Source organism: Phyllobates terribilis, unplaced genomic scaffold (genome assembly GCF_046119375.1).
Source record: "Phyllobates terribilis strain yellow unplaced genomic scaffold, ASM4611937v1 Scaffold_7__3_contigs__length_470593459, whole genome shotgun sequence".
Lineage (NCBI taxonomy): Eukaryota > Metazoa > Chordata > Amphibia > Anura > Dendrobatidae > Phyllobates > Phyllobates terribilis.
The window spans coordinates 415657700-415683630 of record NW_027362767.1 but is presented as its reverse complement, the minus strand read 5'-3'; the positions used below and the strand labels follow the sequence as shown (position 1 = coordinate 415683630).

The 25931-nt window shown below is 43.7% G+C and overlaps 1 protein-coding gene across 3 annotated transcripts in view; it reads left to right on the top strand.

The window, feature by feature from the left end:
- The first annotated feature begins 1242 nt into the window (after window positions 1-1242).
- VARS1 (valyl-tRNA synthetase 1) overlaps window positions 1243-25931 on the top strand; it is a 38682-nt gene continuing 13993 nt past the window's right edge. The window contains exons 1-19 of one of the 3 annotated variants that reach the window (XM_073641749.1): window positions 1243-1382; window positions 16305-16641; window positions 16721-16864; window positions 17960-18074; window positions 18794-18954; window positions 19032-19217; window positions 19321-19448; window positions 20661-20825; window positions 20911-20992; window positions 21080-21199; window positions 21401-21509; window positions 21591-21679; window positions 21756-21846; window positions 21932-22056; window positions 22164-22267; window positions 24428-24586; window positions 24943-25033; window positions 25153-25258; window positions 25370-25440. In XM_073641749.1, coding sequence (XP_073497850.1) covers window positions 1357-1382; window positions 16305-16641; window positions 16721-16864; window positions 17960-18074; window positions 18794-18954; window positions 19032-19217; window positions 19321-19448; window positions 20661-20825; window positions 20911-20992; window positions 21080-21199; window positions 21401-21509; window positions 21591-21679; window positions 21756-21846; window positions 21932-22056; window positions 22164-22267; window positions 24428-24586; window positions 24943-25033; window positions 25153-25258; window positions 25370-25440 — 2409 coding nt within the window. In that variant the 5' untranslated portion in view covers window positions 1243-1356. Of the gene's footprint in view, window positions 1383-14699; window positions 14835-14859; window positions 15029-16304; window positions 16642-16720; window positions 16865-17959; window positions 18075-18793; window positions 18955-19031; window positions 19218-19320; window positions 19449-20660; window positions 20826-20910; window positions 20993-21079; window positions 21200-21400; window positions 21510-21590; window positions 21680-21755; window positions 21847-21931; window positions 22057-22163; window positions 22268-24427; window positions 24587-24942; window positions 25034-25152; window positions 25259-25369; window positions 25441-25931 lie in introns of those variants that run through there. The other 2 variants (XM_073641750.1, XM_073641751.1) reach the window with 2 other exon arrangements.

The following is a 25931-nucleotide window of genomic DNA, read 5'->3' as shown; positions in this document are numbered from 1 at the left end:
GACTCATGGCTGTACTAGCTCAAAAGGGTGCTTCTACTCAATACTGAGCAAAGGGTCTGAATACTTATGACCATGCGATATTTCAGTTTTTCTTTTTTAATAAATTTGCAAAAATTTCTACATTTCTGGGGTTTTTTTCAGTCAAGATGGGGTGCAGAGTGTACTTTAATGAGAAAAAAATGAACTTTTTAGAATTTACCAAATGGCTGCAATGAAACAAAGAGTGAACAATTTAAAGGGGTCTGAATACTTTCTGTACCCACTGTAAATGATGGCATATTGGTAGGATATGATTGCTTGAAGTCTGACTTCTGGGACACCAACCAATCCTGCAACTGAAATTGTGCCGTGTTGTGTCTTCTTCACCGGTACTCTTTGCACAGTGGAGAAAGGGAAAAAAAAAAAGGAAAGGAAAAAATTAGATAGATTGATCAATCGATAGAAGGATATGAGGTAGATATAATGTAGATAGATAGCAAGAAGGATATAAGATACATATGTCTCCTTTTACGCCCCGGGGGGCTATATGAAAGTGTGGGTCCTGGCAGGGTGTGTGGACTGTGCTGTGAGGACCTTACGACCGTTCAGGCCGCATGTAACCGTTGTTGCTGGTTTGCCAGGACCAGATGTTTCACAGTTCAATGAGGCAGACCACCATTCAAAAATAAACTCTTTACTGAACGGTAACTTGGTGAGGGTTATATACAAAGGATAACGGGTACAAAGTCTTATGAACGTTTCCTTTACAGTATGAAGCATTTTCCACACAGTTTCCTTTCCTGATCAGCGAGTCTCCTTACTTGCTCAGCGGTTCCGCGTCTTATTTCTTCCATTACTGGCACCCTGGATCTACCTATCTTACAACACTATACTACCTTACATTATCACATCCTACATTATATATTACCAACATTACCTATAGCACTATGCATACTATACTTACAATACTTATCACACTCTATACATTACAACACAATTCACATGACACGATATACAAAGGCGCACAACGCAATTGGTGTCTTCAGGAGCAGGAACTCGACAGCACAGTCCACCACTCTTACAGATAGATAGGTACAGACGTAATAAGTCATGTAGTTAGCGTGAGGTATATTACATAATGTGTATTGGGTGGATCTATGTAAACCCTGGCAGCTTTATGACATGACGGAATGGTTACTGACAGATTTTATAGGGGAGGAGGGTGACAGATTTAAGGAAGGATCTTCACATCCATCACTTCTTAGAAGAGTCTACGTCTTCACAGACACATCATGTGAGAATCGCAGTGGACCTGGACGTCTGATTCATTTTTTTCTGTTTATGTTTGTCGTCTTCGTCCTATACTGAGACGGAAAAATGAAGTATCTCAAGTCCTGGGAACGGTACGTGAGATCATTAGTTGTGGGGACTGGATTACTGGGGGTAATTAGTATGTGTAATGAGAAGCCTTGTAGACGAGGAGCCTTCATAATAATAGACTGTTCGTCCATTACTTTCAGGTTTTTACGATATATTTCCAACATATATTTATCATCTAAAATTTGATTTACGAAAGGTATAGGTGGCTTTTTGCCTGGTTGCGTTCTTGGTCCTTGACTTGTATATAAATACCCTGGTCATGGCAGAGAGGATCGTAGTCGCCCCCTTAGCACCAAGAATGCAAGTCCCAATTGGTGCCACCCTACTACCCCTGTGGGGACCTAACTGCAAAACTCAATATATTGATGGTTTATGCTACTCAACATCTCCTGTAGTCTAGAAAAGAAGACGTTGTGTGGGGGTGTCATGGCTTCACCTAGGTACCCGTCTATTTTTTTGTACATTTTTGTGCTTGTGGAGAGGTGGAGGCCCACTCACGAGACATTAAGATGGAGAATGGGGCCAGACTGACTTGAGCACGTCTTCTAATACCCCTTAGTTATTTCCAGTGGCCGAATTTGAAGCTCCTGGGTCCCATTGAAAATCTGTAACAATAATGCTATCTTGTAATGTGGCACAGGGTCCTTTGCGCCCCTTGTATTATCACTGCCAAGGTGTGACCACCACGGCTGTATGCCTTATAGCTTGACATCTGCTATTCTTATTACATATCCCCTCGAAAATCCAAAATTCGTTGTATACGGCCATAATATCAGTTTGTGCACTTTTTTTTTCAACAAAATATATAATTTATAGTAGAATAATACATTGTAGGTCGACAGGCTTCATTTATTAAAACTTTCAGAAAATCTAGCTTAATTTCCCATAGCAACCAATCACAATTCAGCTTACATTTCTCCAGTGCAGTTTCAGAGATGAAAGCTGACCTCTGATTGGTTGCTATGGACAACAAGGCCTGTTTTGACAAATGAAGCCTAATTAAGCTGAAATCTGAATTCACGGACACCCTTAAATTGAATGTGCACCCTAGACAGCGCACTATATGTGTTTAGATAGGTCTAACATTATGTTCGGAGTAATTTAATCATCTAGGGCCAGAGATTTTTTTTTTCAGATTTAGAGACCCAAATTCCTAACACATATTCAATATTAATACAGTATGCAGGTAGCCCCCTAGTACTACTATAAAAAAAACTATTTGCAGTCTCCGATCCCATTTTATTAAAGATCGAACAACCCATTTTAAAGAAGCATTGCTAGGATAAGCTTTTACAATTTCTTCTTTGTAAAATGTCCTACTGCAAGTCAAACCAGGATTCGAAAGGGATATAAAAATGTCACAAAAATACTAACATCCTAAACTACATAGTTTGCGTCACAACAAACCAAAACCTCCAAATCACCATGATGAAAAATGCCAAAAAGGAACCAAAGACTATCCAACATGCTGTAAATTGAGAGTTGCTATTGGCAACCTATCAGATTTCTGCTCTTAATTTCTTCTAACCACTTCTATGGGGAATAGCATACTGCTATGTAAAGTCAGATGGAGGAGAAATACCACAAAAATACTCTCGTACCGTTCCTGAAAAACTTAATGTTAACACACCCCATAAAGGAAAATCTAACTAAAATACTGCAGCTGCCAAAAGAAAGATTTTCCAGCACACCATAATTGAGAGCTGAAATCTGATCAGTTGTTATGGGCGAATGCTCCATTTTTCTAAATTAAACTGGTTGTACCAAATTGGTAAGTTATACCTATGGGGTTAGGTAATATGTTACTGATCAATGAGGGCCCGACTGCTGGGACCGGCACTGATCCCGAGAAAGGGGAACTGATTGTTGGTCAAGCAAGTGCACCTCCACTCCATTCATTGTCAATGGGACAGTATTCCTGAGTGAACTGGAGCAATGGCGTGATCGGAGCAGCGATAGACACGTCAGCTGCACACATGCTTGTAAATCTATGGGAGGATTCATAGGTGGTCTTTACGATCTGTAAACAGTGCATTACGGCGGCACAGAACATTAATTACAGTCTCGTTAAGCGTCAGGAAACCTCTTGTATAAGGGATGACGAGCCCATTACTGTGTCTGGTGTCGTAAACGATCTGATGACAGATTCACTGAGGAATGTTTCAAGATGGCGGCCACGTGGATCACTCCTCCTGCTCGCCATGTTCAGAGATGTTACAGATTTGTTGGGATTAGTTTGTGGACATTTTCTGGGATTTTCACAAGTGTAGGTATTAAGAAGCTCATAGTGCAATAATCTGGGGATTACGTGGACTTTCAGCATGGCAGACAATGGTTAGGTGGTGGGTATATCTGTCTGTCCATAGACAAGATTCACTAACACTAATAATCACAGAAGGTGAAATGGATCTGCTCTGTGCCGGATGGATATAACTGAGTAAGTCTTGCTTTTTTTGCTCGGCTAGTTTTCATTTTTGCACTTCTCTATAACACAGCTCGCTATTACTGCTCCTGAGCCCGATCCGTACATCGGCAGTCGTGGTACATATACGGCGGATGTTAGGAAAGCGACAACATACTTTGTATATTCTATGGGTGTTTAGAAAACAGATAAGCAAGTGTGCATGAGGTTCAATTTCAGATGTATATGTATCATGGTCCAAGTATGGACCGCAATGGACGAATGGGCCCCGTTGCCCCTGACCCAAACACTACAGCCTCGAAGGGATTCACTAGACAATGGGTCTCTTGACCTGAACTCGACATCCTTGTAGGGATTTATTAGACCATGGAGTCTCCTGATCCAAACTCGACAGCCTCATGGGGATTTATTAGACCATGGGTCTCCTGTCCCAAACTCGACAGCTTCGTAGGGATTTCATTTATTAGACCATGGGTCTCCTGACCCGAACTCGACAGCCTCGTAGGGATTTATTAGACAATGGATCTCGTGACCCGAACTCGACAGCCTCGTGGAGATTTATTAGACCATGGGTCTCCTGACCTGAACACGACAGCCTCGTAGGGATTTATTACACCATGGGTCTCCTGATTCTAACTCGACAGCCTCGTAGGGATTAATTAGACCATGGGTCTCCTGACCAGGACTCAACAGCCTTGTGGGGATTTATTACACCTTGGGTCTTCTGACCTGAACTTGACAGCCTCGTAGGAATTTATTAAACCATGGATCTCCTGACCTGTACTAGACAGCCTTGTAAGGATTTATTAGACCATGGGGCCCCTGACCCGAACTCAACAGCCTTGTGGGGATTTATTACACAATGGGTCTCCTGACCCAAACTAAACAGCCTCTTATATGTCTATGCGGCACTTGTGTTCAAGTCAAAAGACCCGCGGCCTGTCCATGCATAATCAGAAGGTGATACACGGACACATGAATTTGGCCTTAATGGGGTCTTCGATCAAAAAGAGCGACAGGATATGTTATAATATGCCATAATTGTATAATAGATGGGGTTTGCACCTGTTTCTACAATAAGGATCCCCTGATACCCCGTTCTGACTAGACCTGTGGCTTCAGTGACAGGAGCGGAGGCTGCGCATGCGCAAGTCTCTCCATTCATCTCTATGGGAGTTTAGAAACCAGCGGCGCAAGTGTGCTGAGCTGTACTCATAACTAACAGCAGTCAATGGAGGAAGCAGCACATGTGCTAAGGACTGAAGGACCCCTGATCTTTGGATAGGTGACGGATCAGATTTCTGTATGTTTATGGAGTGTGGGAGGAAACCAAAGAAGTACATGAGACTATCCAAACTGGATGCAAATGTTGTCCTTGCTAGGAAAACATGGCCGCTGAGTCGCTGTGCTGCCCTTTGTTATATTCTATATCTAGAATGTCTTTGGTCATTGATGGTGCCGGATCTCCAATGTTATAGCAATTCCTCTGCCTCATTTATGTTTCACATATTTAGAGCCACAAAGGGGCGATGTAGAGCTGTGTAATTATATGAAGCAGTATCAATGCAGCGCTCTAATCTTATAATGTATGCAGGAACGGTTCTAGGATTCTCTTAATGGATTTCAGTAATTACGGAGGATATTTCAGAAGGTGTTAACACTTTTTTTGCTGTGACATTTAAACCCCAGTCCGGATGTGTCACTTTGGGTGTAGTTTTCCACCTGCCTGGGGCCATATTACAGATATGTGCTGTACCAATCTATTATATGACACCCATAGTTGTGCCAAATTATATCTATATGCACCTCTGATTTCCTATAGCGGCACACAGAAGGCTGGAGATAGAACTGTGGATTTTGCAGATAGCTATTCGTAAGTCTGGGAAAGCTGGGTAGTTGCCGATAATAGAATTAATTGCACACAACTTTTTTATGCAAGATTAATTAGCTTCCTAAACAGCTAAATTATATACTGTATTCGGGCTGGGTCAGATGTTTATGAAGAGGTTCTGTACGCGTCATATAATATATATTATACAGTTTGCATAAAAAGTCTCCTGGTAGTCATAAATGGTACTGCGTATAGAATTTTCCTTGCATGTTATATATATATATATATATATTATATATAGTACAGGAAGCTACAGGAAGCGACTAGAGGCTGTTATTTTTGCAAAAGGAGGATCTACTAAATATTAATGTCACTTTTCTGTTGAGGTGCCCATACTTATGCACCTGTCAAATTTTGTTTGAATGCGGATTGCACATTTTCTGTTAGTACAATAAACCTCATTTCAAGGCAGAAACTTTTTCATATAACTGTATTTTACCATGAAGGCCTGCTACACAAAGTCTCCTCTTAACAGTTGTTGTAGAGATGTGTCTGCTGCTAGAAATCTGTGTGGCATTGACCTCTAATCTGAGCTGCTGTTAACCTGCGATTTCTGAGGCTGGTGACTCGGATAAACTTATCCTCAGAAGCAGAGGTGACTCTTGGTCTTCCTTTCCTGGGGCGGTCCTCATGTAAGCCAGTTTCTTTGTAGCACTTGATGGTTTTTGCAACTGCACTTGGAGACACTTTCAAAGTTTTCCCAATTTTTCGGACTGACTGACCTTCATTTCTTAAAGTAATGATTGCCACTCGTTTTTCTTTACTTAGCTGCTTTTTTCTTGCCATAATACAAATTCTAACAGTCTATTCAGTAGGACTATCAGCTGTGTATCCACCTAACTACTGCACAACACAACCGATGGTCCCAACCCCATTTATAAGGCAAGAAATCCCACTTATTAAACCTGACAGGGCACACCTGTGAAGTGAAAACCATTTCCAGTGACTACCTCTTGAAGCTCATCAAGAGAATGCCAAGAGTGTGCAAAGCAGTCATCAAAGCAAAAGGTGGCTACTTTGAAGAACCTAGAATATAAGACATATTTTCAGTTGTTTCACACGTTTTTGTTAAGTATATAATTCCATATGTGTTAATTCATAGTTTTGATGCCTTCAGTGTGAATGTACAATTTTCATAGTCATGAAAATACAGAAGAATCTTTAAATGAGAAGGTGTGTCCAAACTTTTGGTCTGTACTGTATATATATATATTTTGTTTTTACAAAGAATTGTTTCAACTCCAGTATAATGGAGCCAGTAAGATCTGATGTTAGCAACGTGCTTTAAGACATACATACACACGTGGGCAAAATTGTTGGTACCCCTCTTTTAATGAAAATTATCAAATGAAAGTCAGACATTGCTTTTCAACCCTGCTTCCACAGAATTAAAAAAAAAATTAAACTCATGAAATAGGCCTGGACAGAAATGATGGTACCCCTTAAAATAATGTGACAAAAGGGACATGTTAAATAAAGTTGTGTCCACTAATTAGCATCACAGGTGTCTACAATCTTGTAATCAGTCAGTGGGCCTGTATATAGGGCTACAGATACTCACTGTGCTGTTTGGTGATATGGTGTGTACCAGACTCAACATGGACCAGAGGAAGCAAAGGAAAGAGTTGTCTCAGGAGATTAGAAAGAAAATTATAGACAAGCATGTTAAAAGGTAAAGGTTATAAGACAATCTCCAAGCAGCTTGATGTTCCTGTGACTACAGCTGCACATATTATTCAGAAATGTAAGATCCATGGGACTGTAGCCAACCTCCCTGGACGTGGTCGCAGGAGGAAAATTGACGACAAATCAAAGAGACGGATAATACGAATGGTAACAAAAGAGCCCAGGAAAACTTCTAAAGAGATTAAAGGTGAACTTCAAGGTCAAGGAACATCAGTGTCAGATCGCACCATCCGTCGTTGTTTGACCCAAAGTGGACTTCAAGGGAGACCAAGGAGAAAACCATTGTTGAAAAAAATCATAAAAAAGCCAGACTGGAATTTGCCAAACTACATGTTGACAAGTCACAAAGCTTCTGGGAGAATGTCCTATGGACAGATGAGACAAAAATGGAAGTTTTTAGCAAGGCACATCAGCTCTATGTTCACAGATGGAAAAATGAAGCATATCAAGAAAAGAACACTGTCCCTATGGTGAAACATGGTGGAGGCTCTGTTATGTTCTGGGGCTGGTCTGCTGCATCTGGCACAGGGTGTCTTGAATCTGTGCAGGGTACAATGAAATCTCATAACTATCAAGGGATTCTATAGAGAAATGTGCTGCCCAGTGTCAGAAAGCTTGGTCTCAGTCACAGGTCATGGGTCTTGCAACAGGATAATGACCCAAAACACACAGCTAAAAACACCCAAGAATGGCTAAGAGGAAAACATTGGACTATTCTGAAGTGGCTTCTATGAGCCCTGACCTAAATCCTATTGAGCATCTTTGGAAAGAGCTGAAACATGTCGTCTGGAAAAGGCAACCTTCAACCATGAGACAACTGGAGCAGTTTGCTCATGAGGAGTGGCCAAAATACCTGTGGAGAGGTGCAGAAGTCTCATTGACAGTTACAGGAATCGTGTGATTGCAGTGATTGCCTCAAAAGGTTCAACAAAATATTAAGTTAAGAAGAAACATCATTTCTGTCCAGGCCGATTTCATCTGTTTCATTTTTTTAAAATTTCTGTGGAAGCAGAAAAGCAATGTCTGACTTTCATTTGTTCATTTTCATAGATTTTTAATTGATTATTACTTTTGTCAGATTCAAGTTATTTCTGTGACCATTGTGGGTTTTTCTTTCATTAAACAAGGGGTACCAACAATTTTTCACCACGTTTGTAAAACATGCAGCTGAGAACTCACATTCACTGGTCTCCAAAATACTCCTCAAAAATCCCTTCAAAACTATATATATTCATTTCTATAGGAAATCCACTTTGATGCTCATATGAAGATTTTTTGTTTTCCTGAAGAGGTTTTGAAAAACTAGATGGAAAAAAATACAAGTGCATGTTACTTCCTTAAAGGAGATCCTGATGGAATCCGCTCCAAACTAGGTACTGTCCAATCAAATGGCAGAATAATCACTTCCCAAAGTCTTAAATAATTATTCAAAACTGCTTCAGAAAAAAAAAAAGCTCCCAAAAAGGGGAAGGAAAAAGACCGCCAGCTTCACTTAGGAAAACCTCGGTTGGCCCGCCAGCATCTTAATGAGGCAGAATGCACGTACTCAAAAAGAGCTTTTCTCGAGGGAGTTTGTGCATGAAAAACCTGTCATTTTTGGATGCCTCAAAAACTCAATGTGAACATAGCCTTACATGCAAGCTGACATATTAGGAGAGAAAATACCGCCTTAGGCTGTGTTCACAAAGCATTTTTTTATGCATTTAAAAATTGCTAGTTTTTCAAGCAGAAACCGCTTCAGGAAGCTCTTCTTTTTTTGGGAAGTTTTTGGAGGTGTTTTTTTTCCTGAACCAGTTTTTCAGCCTATAGATTGGACAGTGCCTAGATTGGAGAGGTTTCCTTCGGGATCCGCTTTAAAAAGTGACATGCACTTTATTTTTTTTTTTACCAGGCATTTTTCAAAACCTCTTGGGGTATGTTCACACTGAGTTTTTTTCTGTTTGCTGAATTTTTGGAGCGGAAACCACATATTTTGATTGGACAGTTGTAGAATTTCTGCTCCGAAAACTCAGCAAAAAAAAAAAAAATAACCCTCAAGGAATAAAAACACTTAAACAGCCCCTCATGTGAACAGAAAATTGGATTTTCCATAGAAATAAATAGGAAGTGTTGTCCAGGGGTTTAAGAAATGGTTTTTGAGGAGGATTTTTGAGTGTCCCAAAAACTCTGTAAAATTAAAGTACTTTTTGGCTGATCTCTTCATTTCTACTTTCCTCCCTATTCTTTCCCTCAGGCTATTATAATAAGGTATATTAATATGTTTACACGTCTTACATTACCTGATTTTTATATGTAATTAGTTATAAAAATTCATAAAAACAAAAACTCTGCAGAAAACTCTGTGAACATAGCCTTAGGCTTCTTTCATACAATACATGGTTGTCTTGCAGTGTTTTTATTTTTGGGGCTGCATTCTCTTATTTTCAGAATTTTTTTTTTAATTTTTATACTGAAACCTATAGGAAAATGTATAAAAAAAAAGCATTACACCTTACAAAAATAAAAAACACCAGTGACCCAAAAATGCTCCAAAAGTGTGAAAAAAAAACCAGCAACCCCTAAATTACAGAAAACGCCATAATGATTTAAAGTGGACATTTAGGCACACCGTTTTTCTCTAGTTTTTTTTTTCTACAGCAAAGAAAAAGGTGTAATTTTTGTTCCAAAAAAAATGGTTCGTGTGAAACGCGTGGACCCTGTAGGGGAGAGGAGAAGGTAACAGGAAGAGCACATGAGGTATGGAAATTGGGCGCCCTACACCAGACCACCCCTTTAACCTAGATCTGAGCCGGCGAGACAAGCACATGAGTAGCAGATAATGGTGCAGATCAGAAGGGAATATTAGGGAACATTAGCTCCGGTAATGTGGGACTCTATGAGTAACCGCTGCAACGTGTAAGAACAGCAGGTTCTCCCTTCGCCTTTGATGTTGATTCCTGACGTCCTGGGGAAGCGGAGTCTGAACTCTCACTGCGCACAGATTGCTTTGACAGCAGCTTTGGATCCCTGTACCGGGCCAGTGGAAGGGCGACAGGTAGGCAGCTGGCTTATTATGGGGGGTCCTATCGCTATCAGAGGGTTCCCTCTGTAGTCGGAGTTGATCATGTGATTTTCAGATCTTCTCACCTTTGCTTTTTTCATGATGCATTTATGATTTATTCCAACATTTCCATACATGATTATAGTCATTGTGTAGGATAGTCAGATTTCTGACTATCCTAGGTTTATGGAAGTCTCCCGTGTCAGATGATGTCTGTAAGGCTATGTTCACACAGCGTGGTTTTTTCAGCGTTCATTTTCTGCAGCAAAACCTGATCTCTTGCCAGGAGATTGTTCAGGATTTTTGTTGCTGTTTTCTTGCTTTTTTGCTGCATTTTTTCAGCGTTTTTTTTTTTTTACTGTCCTTTTGTCCCTGCTATGCCTGTACATAGAGTTCAGTGAAAAAAAAAAAAATCTCATTCTGGTTTAGGCAATAAAAACGCTGAAAACTTGACACTGTGTTTTTGGTGCGTTTTTATCACCACTCATTACTTCCAATGGGTGAAAAAAAAACTGAAAGAAGTGACATGATCTATTTTGCAAAAAAACATGCAAAGCACAAAATCCTGAACAAAAAAACAAACAAACCATGATGTGTGCATGAGATTTCTGGAATCTCAGACTTTGCTGGTACTGTAAAACGCAGCTGAAAATTTGCATTAAAAAAAACGCTGAAAAAACCATGGTGTGTGAACATAGCCTAAGAGAAGGATTCGGCATGTTGAATTTCAACGTCCGCTCCTTTTGTGCTCCACTTGGACCACTAATGGGGGAGGCCTTCTTCTATTCTTTGCCTTCCTGCTCAGTTGAGGACTCAACCCCATTTATTAAAGTGCTCCTCTGCCAAGGCAGTATTGAGCCCAAGAGGCTCCTGGGCCCCAATAAAAAAAAAAACAGCACGCTCGGCCAAGCTGAGCATGCATGTGTATGGAGAGGAAGAAATTGCAGTACTCCGGAATAGCTTAAAAATATGGTGTTTATTCCAACAAAGACTCAGCCCATTACCACCATTACTGGTCTCTGCCAAGTCTCCAGTAATGGTGGAACGTGTAACGTGTGTTCGGGTGAATAAACACTCGGCTTTCTCTATTCTGGAGCGTTGCAATCCTCCTTCTGTATTCTGCTGATGGACGCCCATGGGACCAGGACAGAATCGCTCTGCACCCTCTCACCACTCTTAGGTGAGAGGTATGAAGGTTTATTCCCAAGGTAGTAATTTATCCTCTTTCCGTAGAATAAGGGGTAACTTGCCAATCACTGGGGGCCAACTGCTGGGACCCCCAGAGATGCAGAGAGCCGGGCTATTTAGAACCTTGAGCTGAGGTGTAAATACTCAACTTCCATCCCATTCATTGTCTATGGGACTGAGGGAAATGTCCGGGCACAGCGCTCACCTATCTCCGACAGTCCCATAGACAAAGAATAGTGAGGAGATGAGCATGCCCAACCTCTGCTTCATTCATGATGGGTCTCTATAGACCATATATGTCAAACGCTGGCCAAAAAGGTGGTTTCATTTGGACCATGACACCAGAACCATCAACCCTACGTGGGGCCCATTACACTGTATGGAGGACTCTGTGGGGCCATTACACTGTATGGAGGACGATGTGGGGCCATTATACTGTATGGAGGACTATGTGGGGCCCATTATACTGTATGGAGGACTATGTGGGCCCATTATTCTGTATGGAGGACTATGTTGGGCCCATTATTCTGTATGGAGGACTATGTGGGGCCCATTATTCTGTATGGAGGACTATGTGGGGCCCATTATTCTGTATGGAGGACTATGTGGGGCCATTATTCTGTATGGAGGACTATGTGGGGCCCATTATACTGTATGGAGGACTATGTGGGACCCATTATACTGTATGGAGGACTATGTGGGGCCCATTATTCTGTATGGAGGACTATGTGGGGCCCATTATACTGTATGGAGCACTATGTGGGGCCCATTATACTGTATGGAGGACTATGTGGGGCCCATTATACTGTATGGAGGAGTATGTGGGCCCATTATTCTGTATGGAGGACTATATGGGGCCCATTATTCTGTATGGAGGACTATGTGGGGCCATTATACTGTATGGAGGACTATGTGGGGCCCATTATACTGTATGGAGGACTATGTGGGGCCCATTATACTGTATGGAGGACTATGTGGGGCCCATTATACTGTATGGAGGACTATGTGGGGCCCATTATACTGCATGGAGGACTATGTGGGGCCCATTATTCTGTATGGAGGACTATGTGGGGCCCATTATACTGTAAGGAGGACAATATGGGGCCCATTATACTGTAAGGAGGACAATATTGTGCCATTATACTGTATGGTGCCCATTATTCTGTATGGAGTACTTTGTGGGGCCCATTATACTGTATGGAGGATTATGTGGGGCCATTATACTGCATGGAGGACTATGCAGGGCCCATTATACTGTATGGAGGACAATATGGAGCCATTATACTGTATGGTACCCATTATTCTGTATGGAGGACTATGTGGGGCCCATTCTGTATGGAGGACTATGTGGGGCCCATTATACTGTATGGAGGACTATGTGGGGCCCATTATACTGTCTGGAGGACTATGTGGGGCCCATTATACTGTATGGAGGAGTATGTGGGCCCATTATTCTGTATGGAGGACTATATGGGGCCCATTATTCTGTATGGAGGACTATGTGGGGCCATTATACTGTATGGAAGACTATGTGGGGCCATTATACTGTATGGAGGACTATGTGGGGCTCATTATACTGTATGGAGGACTATGTGGGGCCCATTATTTTGTATGGAGGACTATGTGGGGCCCATTATTTTGTATGGAGGACTATGTGGGGCCCATTATTTTGTATGGAGGACTATGTGGGGCCCATTATTTTGCATGGAGGACTATGTGGGACCCATTATTTTGTATGGAGGACTATGTGGGGCCCATTATTCTGTATGGAGGACTATGTGGGGCCCATTATTTTGTATGGAGGACTATGTGGGGCTCATTATTCTGCAGGGCCCAGTTTGAGTTTGACATCACTGCTATAGAGCATCCACATCACTGGGTGTCCCAGCAGTTGGACCCCTGCAAAAAAAAAGGATAATTTACTATCTTGGGAATAACCCATTAAAAAGTAACTACAAAAACTTCAATTTTTTTGTCCCTTTAGAATGGTGGGGGGTGTCTAGGTTCTAAGAACACCACCAAACGCTGAAAGGACCCCTCAGTAGATAGTAGGGCACAGTTTCTGCCAGGCACAGAGCGGAGTACGGATACCATCTCATCATGAAGGTGCATCGAGGTGCTCCGCTCTGTGCGCACTTACGCCAGAAATGTGCCCGCCTGTCTCCTGAACTGCGCACTTCTCATGTGTGATCGATGGGGGTCTCAGATCCCGGACCCCCACTAATCTAAAAGTAATTAAAGGGACAAAAAAATAAGAAAAAAAGTTTTGCAAGCGTTTAGTTTCTCTTTAAGGTGGCGTTCACACTGCACATTCACAACTCAGTCATCTGAACCCATGGAAAAAAGGTATTCAGACGTGCCCGAGACAGAGCCATTGACTTCAATTAGGCAAACAGCGTCCACAACATGCACCTCTGGCCTTTGTACCGGCGGCATCCATCTTGTTAGCCAGTGTGGTCGACAGCAGATGAAGGCCAAAGGTGCATGTTTGGGCTCAGTTTACCTAATTGAAGTCAATGACTGGTCGCAGGCTGTTGCTTTTCATGGGTTCACCATGGGAACCATGAACGTGCTGCATAACGCAGTGTGAACGCTGCCCAAGGGCGGGCAGGACAAGGTATACACTGACGTGCCGTCGCCTCTGCCCCCACACAGAAAGCCAATGACCAACACTTGCCAAATCCTCCAGGGGTTGACACATACAAGTTGTTTGTGATGTAAATTTCCTTTTCAGGATGTAACTCCTTGTGAGAACAGTCATAAATGCACATTTTCTGGGTAAAACCATGAGTCAGCCCCCATCTAATGTCACCCTGATGTCTCCACCTCCTGCAAGATCAGCTCTGAAGTGTAATAACACGCGGCTGCCCATTACTAGTCATCACTGACAGCAGCATGTCTGTCCATCTATTGCATCAGGCGGCACTGACCTCTCTCCACCACCAGATGTCGCTTCTCGGGCTGCCCTCACTATTGCCTGAATACAGGGATAATTGTCGCTGCCCTGGTGTAGTAAAATCCCAGCCTGTCTCCTTCACGGACAACACACCAATGGCTGCTGTTCATCTGGGTACTGGAAGGTAATTAGAAGTCGTCTTTAGACACAGGCGAATACTGTACACAGCTCAGGATGGGCAAATGGGGTCCTTTGACGCTGCGCGCTGAGGGCGGAAGTAGGAAGTGGAAGGTGAAAGAAAATACACGTGGGGGGAATGTGCGTGACGTCACCGGCGAGGAGCTGAGGAGAAGTGAGTGGGGGATGTGGGAAGAACTGAGTGGGGGTTGTGGGTGTGAGTTAGAGGCAGGTCACTGACAGGGGGACTACAAGTCTCAGCAGGACACCTCACTGTCTGCTGTCATCAGGTTGCTGTTGGTTCCTGTTCCTTAGCCTTCATTTCAGTAGCTCTGCTGCCTGTCTGCCTCCTCACAGCTGCTATATCAGGTATTTTCCTATCTTATCCCTGGGATTTACAGTAAGTTCTGCACTGCCGTCACTTCCTTTTGTCTTTCACTTTCTCCCCCCTATTAAGATCTCTGCTGGCAGTCAGTGACCGGGAACATCATCGCTGACATTCAGGCCGTGCTGTGATACGTCTCACAGCTGAGGGTTTGTTACAATTGTATCCGGCGCAACTAAACCCATCATCAGCGCAATCCTCTCTCCTGCGCTGACTGTTTGTTACAATGTGTCAGTAAAAATGAGCAGACGTGATTATCCGGGTCACTACCGTTACGGCAACACCGTATAGATTATTTTTTTTAAGTGGCCAAAAAATATTCAAAACTTTAAAAACAATAAACTTTTTTTTTTTTTTTAAATTTTCGAGACCGGTAATATATATATATTATTCTTCGGTTGATGCATTTTTTTTTAGAAGGTTCAGGACCGAAAAGAAGGCGTTTCGATCTATTTTTTCATTACGGACTGGGATAAAAAAAATAGATATTTTATTAGTTGGAACATTTATGAACAAAGAAATGGTGAAAATATTAAATCTAGTGATTTAAATATATATAGTGATTTAAAGTAATTTGTATATAAATAATAATAATTTTTATTAATAAAAAAATATGTATCATTTTTATTAACAATAAATTATTTATCATTTTCATTTTTTAATTAATAACTATGATTTATTATTATTAATATTGTGTTTGAAATGTTTTTATTTGAACTTTTGATCAGATGAGCTCCTTCCTATATACAATACTATTATATTGCTGTATAACGTGGCAGACATGGGGGTACTTCAGTAGCCCACTGGCTGACATGACAACCCATCGGCACCCCACGATTGCCGTCAGAGCTGACGGCCGCCACATTGAAGCCTTTTAAATGCCACTGTCATTATTGACAGTAACACTTAGGCTAATGCAGAACCTGCCGTGCAGCAGAGCTGGCGTCCGCCCTGTATAGGGTGGGATCAGCTCCTCGGCCCACCCCACACAGTGCGCACATCTGCCGGTCTCATACGGGGTATTTATGTTTCTACGGGTTAAGAAAGCGAGCAGAGATCTTGTGTATATTAGAAAGTTGTTGGACTTTACAGAAGAGGATGTAGATCTTCTGACTCACCGCTCCTTTGGGGATGTCCCTTCCCGGTGGAGAGAAGCGACTTACGCTTTATTTTCGGGGGTGATGATTTGATGATCGATGTGGCACTCGATGACACTCCACCTGCTGTAGTCCTATAACTCGGCATCTGCTTCCTCCGCAGGTATTGGCTTCCCCCTTCCACCATGTCGACTCTCTTCCTTCCTCTGTCTTCTACCTCAGACCCGCGATGCTTGTGGGTGCGCATCTCCGGACAGTACGCCCCGCACCCTCGGCCGGCGGTGCAGGAGGTGGAGGTCGGGCCCCGGGGGCTGCCACTTCCTTGCCTGCTGTCTCCATCCACGGGCTCAGTGTGGGGAGCCTGGGCTGTGTCTTACATGCTGGCACCAGAGACCCTCTCGGGGGCAGGAGACCCCAGAGCGTTCTCCCTCATTAAGCAGTGGGTGAACTATGCGGAGTCTGATGTGCTGCCGGCCGCCTATGGCGCGGACCACAAACAGGTGAGACTTATAATGAAAGGGGTCTCGTGGTATTTCTCGGAACCTCGTAGTAACTTTCCGCCTTTTGTCAATGTCGCAGATGAAGGAGCGCTCTCGTGTGGAGCTGCAGAAGATCCTGGAGGTGTTAGAGGGTCACCTTAGAGTACGCACTTACTTAGTAGGGGAACGTCTGAGCCTCGCTGACATCGCAGTGTCCTGTTGTCTCATCCATCCTTTCAGCAAGGTGAGAAACTGTGACCTCCCTGATCGCCTCCCTTAAGGGGGCATTAATGTCCTGAGCAGACCTCTAGTACAGCCTGGTACCGAGGGCTTTGTCTAATGACTGGTTCCAGTTAAGGGTCCCTCATACACGTTACATGGCTGCCGGCCGAATAATCGTTCATACTACTGTTGAACAAAAAGATCGGATGTTGGGATTCCAACTTGCCATCGTCCATGTTGGGTGGTTCAGCCAACTTTGGTCCATCGTGTATTGAGGACTTCAAAGGGGTATTACAGTTTTGGAAACACGCCCCCCCCCCTCCTCCCCGGCTGCAGTTTATTTTAAAACAAACTATTCTTTACTCACCCTCCCTGGGTCCATCGCTGAGTGTCCAGTGTCTGCTGTTTGTCTGCAGCGCTAATGTCACGTCCACAGCACTGCAGCCAATAGCTGAGTTCCAAGCCACTGAACTCTGTTATTGGCTGCAGCCCTGACGACGTGACATTAGCGCTGCAGACAAAAACATCGGAAGCAGCAGCGCAGACTCGAGGCGTGGGAGTAAAGCGCAGCTTTTTTGTCTTTATAACGTCTTTAAAATCGATGACCTGTCTATAAAATTCACCATTAACATCAGATTGGTGGGATTCAGCTCCCAGCACCCCACATTGGAGGTGCTGCATTGCGTCAGATGTGGTGCAGCGCCGTAGTTTGTAGCGGCCGTCGTTGATGCTACAAGCTTTCTCATAGTCGCTTGTGTGGCTCAATGCTTGCAGTAACTTTCCCATCCTTAGTGTGCGGAGCTGACGGCCCTTGTGCTCGGCTGCAGTACCCTCAGTCCGATGATGATTGCGGGTTGCTGGGAGTTTCACTCCATATGATCCGATATCAATGACCCATCCTAGGAACGGTCCATGAAAAATCCCGCACCCTTGAGTGTATGTAAGTGCATTTCTGCCATAAATGAGTGCACAGTGCTGGATAAGATATGGCTGCCTACCTGTACACCTGCAATCTGTAGGCACGTGACTGTATCTTGGTGCATACATTTATTCATATAGCTGAGGGATGCGTCTCATTTACTGGGATCTGCTTGGTCTTTTCCTCTGCCTCTTCCAGGTCATCAATGCTTCCCATAACCAGTCGACTCCTAACGTCACTCGCTGGTTCCTGACGTGCTTAAACCAGCCGCAATTCAAGGAGATTTTAGGAGAGGTGCTGCAATTAAGTGGAGGTAATGACTCCAATCACTGGAGGTACGGGGGAGGATTCTATCTTTTTTGTGTGTTTGTGCACTGTATTCCTCCTTTCTGTTTTTTCTTTTGTGACTTTGCTTCTACTATGGATCTCCATGTAAGATCTCATCTCCATTTATAACCTGTCAGCCTGATTTATAGAGAACGGGAGACCGTGGGACCCCTAAGATTGTCCTGTCCCCATAGCACCATGAGTTACCTTATTGGAAGGGAGCCTCAAGTCGGACCCCGAATAATATGATATTAAAGGGGTTGTACCAAGTTATGAAGCGGTGGTCGATCATGCTCCTCTCCGCTCCATTCATTCTCTATAGAACCGCCGGAAACAAGCGATCAGCTGATATTCGGCATCCCATTAAGAATGACTGGAGCGGAGGTTCACGTTATCGACCAGCGCACCAGTTCTTCGGATGGGTGGGGGTCTTAGCACTTGGACTCTCATCTGTTGGAAAGTTATTCCCTATTCTACTGATAGGGGTTGTCATCCAAATTGGGAATAGCCCCTTTTAATGTCCTTTAAAGATCCATTTAAGGCATTTCTACAGGACATGCTATTCATGTCTCACAGGTGGGGGTCCCACTTATTGACTGCTGCGGAAATGACCCCCTTTAACAATAATCCCAGTCGGGCAGATCTGATATTATAAGTGGATATTACACATAAGATGGGTCACACAATATAATCTTCTTGCCCCAGATGCCAAGATTGATGTGACCTCTCCAGTCGTCACGTCGAACCCTCCCGAAGTGAACGGTCCTCCTAAGACCGCTGCCCAACTGAAGAAAGAGTCCAAGAAGAAAGAGAAGCTGGAGCGCTTCCAGCAGAAGCAGGACAAGCTGAAAGGCCAGCAGAGCGAGGTGAGGAGGCCGCACATCTCCGGATTGTATGCCGTCCGCCGCTTTTGTTCTTTACCGTTGCCTCTTCTCAACCACAGAAGAAACCAAAAGTGGAGAAGAAAGACAAGAAGGAGCTCGGTGTGATCTCTTACGATATTCCCACCACTCCGGGGGAGAAGAAGGACATCTCTGGTGCTATGCCGGATTCCTACAGTCCCCAGTATGTGGAGGCGGCTTGGTACGCCTGGTGGGAGAAGGAAGGATTCTTCAAGCCTGAGTACGGGGTGAGTGCCACCTGGTCCATGTTGGGTTGGTGGACTGTCATAAAGCCCAGTCGTCATTTTTTCCTTTCTTTGTTGGATCGACGTCTCAATTCTTGTGTTACAGAGAGAGAGCATCTCAGAGCCCAACCCCAGGGGCATGTTTATGATGTGCATCCCCCCGCCAAATGTGACTGGATCCCTGCATCTTGGACATGCCCTGACCAACGCCATCCAGGACAGCCTGACCCGCTGGTGAGTACCTGTCCACCAGCAAAGACTGAATCTACAGATACCAGACAGTGGGACTATTCGGGTCACAGCGAGCGCTGATCGACGATGTAACTAGACCCCTTCATGTCGGAGAACTTTTTTTTTTTTTCCTGTTTTTGTTTTTCCTCTTTCCAAATACCATGAAATTGTGAACCCCCTCCCCCACAATTCAGCCATTGTTTTTCGGCAATAATTGTGTGATCAAAATTAGCCAGTAACATGATTCTCAAAGTCAGTACGATTACAGCAATACCAATTGTATAGTTTTTTTATATTTTACTGCTTAAGAAAACTTCAGAACTTTTGTAAAATGTAACTTTTTTTTTTTTAAATCTTTCCACTGATGGATCTATATGAGATTGTTTGTTTGTATTTTTTGGGAGGAGTTGTGGCAAACAACGCAACTGTGGCATTTTAATTTTTTTTACCTTATTGGTTAATTAGTTTTAGATTTTCATGGGTTGGACTTGGTAATTTTTTTTTTTTTTTTTAATTTCTAAAATTTGAGATTGGAAAGAAAGTGGGAGATTTTTTTTCCATTTTGATTTATTTATTTTTGACTAGTATTCGCAAACTTTTTTTTTTTCTTAAATCCCCCTCTTTGAGGACTTTAAACCTACAATCATTTGGTCCCTTCCACTATACATGGCAATACTTAAGTAATGATCCCCTATGAAGCCCTGCTACATAGCCTATCTATAGAAAGTTTCATCGGAGTACCAAGATGGAAGCAATGGGATAGCGCAGTGCATACACAGGTCGCTGATGTTGGAGGCACGTGATAATTGTATATACAGGAACAGGTGCTCTGTACGGGGCCGGGCTCCTCGCTCCTGGGCCCCCGGCGTGTGCGGGGCCGGCCTCCTCCGCTCCTGGGCCCCCGGCGTGTGCGGGGCCGGCCTCCTTCGCTCCTGGGCCCCCGGCGTGTGCGGGGCCGGCCTCCTTCGCTCCTGGGCCCCCGGCGTGTGCGGGGCCGGCCTCCTCCGCTCCTGGGCCCCCGGCGTGTACGGGAGCCAAGGCATATGATGTACGTCACATCTAGGGAGAGGCTCCTTTGCAAATTGTATGGGGATGATTGCTTGCTTGTTTGTTTTTCCTACCTCCATTGACATCCCCTCCCACCCCCCCATACCATTGGCATGTTGTTACCAGCACATCCTTTTATAATCTAACGCCCATTACTTTTCCCCTAAGGCATCGCATGCGCGGCGAGCTGACCTTATGGAATCCGGGCTGTGACCACGCTGGGATCGCCACCCAGGTGGTGGTGGAGAAGAAGCTCTGGAGGGAACATCAGAAGACCCGACACGACCTGGGCAGAGAGCGGTTCGTAGAGGAGGTCTGGAAGTGGAAGGGAGAGTGAGTCTCACGATTAACCGTCTCTGTATCCCCCTCCTTGTATATGTCTCGGGCTTCTCATCGTTTTCCATGTTGCTCCTTTCAGGAAGGGCGACCGCATCTATCACCAGTTGAGGATTCTCGGCAGCTCGCTGGACTGGGACCGAGCGGTCTTCACTATGGAACCAGTAAGAAGCCATCACGCTGCTTTAGTTATCAGCTGAGTCTATTTTTCCTTCCACCGTTCACTAAATTTTCTTCTTGCCTTAATGCAGAAACTATCACAAGCCGTCCAGGAGGCGTTCATTCGCCTGCATGAATCAGGGGTCATCTATCGCAGCAAACGACTTGTCAACTGGTCGTGTACCCTCAATTCTGCCATATCTGATATAGAGGTGAGGATTGGATGGACAAGCAGGCATGGAGGAAATTTAAAGATATTGTCCACTACTTTTTCATTGATGACCTATCCTAAGGATAGGTCATCAATGTCTGATTGGCCTGGGTCGGTATTTGTATTGGGGTCGGCGGCCGGAAGTCTCCCTCTAGCCTCCGCTTTACTCACATGATTGACATCCCTGGATTCTGCATTGCAGGTGGACAAGAGGGAGCTGACGACGCGCACGGTGCTGCCGGTGCCCGGGTACAAGGAGGGCGTGGAATTTGGGGTGTTGGTCTCCTTCGCTTACAAAGTACAAGATACAGGTGAGATTTTGTGTCTTTATGACTCCTGCTTTCTTTAATTATCCTTTTGCTGACTCCTTTCTGTTATGGACCTTCTTCTAGGCGAGGAGGTTGTGGTGGCCACAACTCGTGTTGAGACCATGCTGGGGGACACGGCAGTGGCTGTGCATCCTCAGGATCAGCGCTACCAGGTAAACCAGTGGTTCCTCATTACTTTCTGTACATTCTGGTTGTGGATTTTGACTTTCATCCCTTTTCTGATTCCAGCACTTGCGGGGGAAGTTTGTGGTCCACCCTTTCTCCTCTCGTCTCCTGCCCATTGTGTACGATGAGTTTGTGGACATGAGCTTCGGGACCGGTAGGTTGGAAACTACACAGGATGCTTCCATCATGAAGCCGCCTTTGTCTCCTCATCGTCTTCCCTCTCTCTTCCTCCATTTCAGGCGCTGTGAAGATCACCCCTGCTCACGACCAGACCGATTACGAGGTGGGGATGAGACACTCCCTGGGGTTTATTAACATCATGGATGACAATGGGCTGCTGGTGAACGTGCCTGAGCCATTCTTGGTGAGAGTTGAACAGATTTGGCTTTTTTTCTTGAAAAATGTGTTGTTTTTTTTTTTTTTTTTTTTTTTCCTGAGTTCATCATTGTAAAATTTTTCTTCCTATATTAGGGAATGAAACGTTTTGAGGCCAGGAAAGCCGTCTTGCAAGCACTGAAAGATAAAGGATTATTCAAGGAGATAAAGGACAATCCTATGGTGGTCCCTATCTGCAGGTAATGACCCTTTTTAAAGTTATCTGTGCTCATTTGGTCAGAAACTTTTTCTCTTCAGCTGATCGTGGATGTGTTGTCAATGCTAAGGAAGACACCTCTGAGAACATGGGGATCAATGTGCCAATCATTCTCTTCCTGGACATCATTTTGGGGGGAAGAATTCACAAAAGATAAATGGAGGGTTCAGCCAACTATGGTCTTAAGGGTTTGGACCATGGGGTCCAAATATATAAACAAAATATATATATATATATATATATATATATATATATATATATATATATATATATATATATATATATATATATATATATATATATACATACAGTACAGACCAAAAGTTTGGACACACCTTCTCATTTAAAGATTTTTCTGTATTTTCATAACTATGAAAATTGTACATTCACACTGAAGGCATCAAAACTATGAATTAACACATGTGGAATTATATACTTAACAAAAAAGTGTGAAACAACTGAAAATATGTCTTCTACTCTAGGTTCTTCAAAGTAGCCACCTTTTGCTTTGATGACTGCTTTGCACACTCTTGGCATTCTCTTGATGAGCTTCAAGAGGTAGTCACCGGAAATGGTTTTCACTTCACAGGTGTGCCCTGTCAGGTTTAACAAGTGGGATTTCATGACTTATAAATGGGGTTGGGACCATCAGTTGTGTTGTGCAGAAGTCTGATGGAGACACAGCTGATAGTCCTACTGAATAGACTGTTAGCTGCTTTTTTCTTGCTATAATACAAATTCTAAGTAAAGAAAAACAAGTGGCCATCATTACTTTAAGAAATGAAGGTCAGTCAGTGCGAAAAATTGGGAAAACTTTGAAAGTGTCCCCAAGTGCAGTTGCAAAAACCATCAAGCGCTACAAAGAAACTGGCTCACATGAGGACCGCCCCAGGAAAGGAAGACCAAGAGTCACCTCTGCTTCTAAGGATAAGATTATCCGATGTCACCAGCCTCAGAAATCGCAGGTTAACAGCAGCTCCGATTAGAGACCAGGTCAATGCCACACAGAGTTCTAGCAGCAGACACATCTCTTCAACAACTGTTAAGAGGAGACTTTGTGCAGCAGGCCTTCATGGTAAAATAGCTGCTGGGAAACCACTGCTAAGGACAGGCAACAAGCAGAAGAGACTTGTTTGGGCTAAAGAACACAAGGAATGGACATTAGACCAGTGGAAATCTGTGCTTTGGTCTGATGAGTCCAAATTTGAGATCTTTGGTTCCAACCACCGTGTCTTTGTGCGACGCAGAAAAGGTGAACGGATGGACTCTACATGCCTGGTTCCCACCGTGAAGCATGGAGGAGGAGGTGTGATGGTGTGGGGGTGCTTTGCTGGTGACACTGTTGGGGATTTATTCAAAATTGAAGGCATACTGAACCAGCATGGCTACCACAGCATCTTGCAGCGGCATGCTATTCCATCCGGTTTGCGTTTAGTTGGACCATCATTTATTTTTCAACAGGACAATGACCCCAAACACACCTCCAGGCTGTGTAAGGACTATTTGACCAAGAGGGAGAGTGATGGGGTGCTACGCCAGATGACCTGAACCAAATCGAGATGGTTTAGGGTGAGCTGGACCGCAGAGTGAAGGCAAAAGGGCCAACAAGTGCTAAGCATCTCTGGGAACTCCTTCAAGATTGTTGGAAGACCATTTCCGGTGACTACCTCTTGAAGCTCATCAAGAGAATGCCAAGAGTGTGCAAAGCAGTCATCAAAGCAAAAGGTGGCTACTTTGAAGAACCTAGAATATAAGACATATTTTCAGTCGTTTCACACTTTTTTGTTAAGTATATAATTCCACATGTGCTAATTCATAGTTATGATGCCTTCAGTGTGAATGTATAATTTCCATAGTCAAGAAAATACAGAAAAATCTTTAAATGAGAAGGTGTATCCAAACTTTTGGTCTGTACTGTATATAATAAATATATATATATATATATATATATATATATATATATTATACTTGCCTACTTGACCTCTGCTGCTTCTCAGTACTGCTGCCTGTGTCTCCTACCGGTCTCTGTTTCCTCCTCCAGTAGGGGACATCATATGATCAGTGACCACTCAACAGTGCTGTCCGTTTGGGTTTCATTAGTCATTTGGCATCCAACCCTGAAAGTTTATTTTTTTTTGTCTAGTCGCTCAAAGGATATTGTGGAGCCCCTTCTAAAGCCTCAGTGGTACGTGCAGTGTGACGAGATGGGCAAGAAAGCGGCCGATGCCGTCCGTGACGGACACCTGTCAATCAAACCTGAGTTCCACAATAAGACTTGGTTTAGTTGGATGGATAATATCAGGTGGGTGTCGTATCGTGTGGCTGATGGTTGTGACCCCTGTGTGTATACTGATATTGACAACTTTTAGGGGTAGTAGTTTTGCTATATATATATATATATATATATATATATATATATATATATATATATATATATATATATATATTGCATGCAGTTGTCATCCGAAGGGGATATAATGTGTGTGTGTGTGTATATATATATATATATATATATTATACTATATATCATTAGTAGTAACACATCCTCGTCTTCTCATTGACCCCAGCTCCATGTACCATTGCACCCCCCTTTCGTCTCCATTTTCTCCTCCTGGTGTTGAATTATTATTATTATTATTATGTTTCTTTTTTTTGCAGAGATTGGTGCATTTCCCGGCAGCTCTGGTGGGGTCATCGCATCCCGGCTTACTTTGTGACTATTAATGACCCGTCTGTGCCACCCGGGGAGGTGAGCTGGGCAAGACGGCTGCGTTATGCTTTGAGCAGCTGTATGGAGGGGGTTAATCTGTGGCCGTCTGTGTAGTCTTGGCATCTTTCACATATTGACCCGACTACTCGTCTCTGCAGGATACGGATGGCAAATACTGGATCAGCGGCCGATCAGAGGAGGAGGTGAGAGCCAAAGCCGCCAAACAGTTCAATGTCGCTCCCGCAAAGGTGTCACTAAAGCAGGGTAAGTCTGCACAGAAACTGACTTCTACGGGGTCACTAACGCTTTACAAAGGGGCGCTCACGAAATGTCGTCCCCTTTCCTCTTCTACTCTCCTGTATATTTTTGCTGCAGATGAAGACGTACTCGACACCTGGTTTTCCTCTGGACTGTTCCCATTCTCCATCTTTGGCTGGCCCAATGAGGTAAGGCGCTATAAAGACCGCAGCTCGGTATTTACAGGGGGATTCTCGTTATTTAGGAACATTCTGAGCAGTGGGGGAAGAGGGTCCGCTGTCTGTACTGTAAGGCTGCTGGGTAGTAGTACTGATCAGTTCTTCACATGGATATTCGAAGCAATAGCCTGTTTCAGACCCTATTATTTTGTATAGAAGCGTGATCTGGGCAAAGGTTATTGAGGAGGAGGTGAGCTGTGACATCATCTATTGTGAATGGTGGATCCTGTGTTATCTAATGTATATAGAGGTGTTATCAGTCATTGTACAGGAGGAGGTGAGTTGTGATATCTATTGTGAATGGTGGATCCTTTGTTATCTACTGTATATAGAGGTGTTATCAGTCATTATACAGGAGGAGGAGGTGAGCTGGGACATCACCTATTGTGAATGGTGGATCCTGTGTTATCTACTGTATATAGAGGTGTTATCAGACATTATACAGGAGGAGCAGGTGAGCT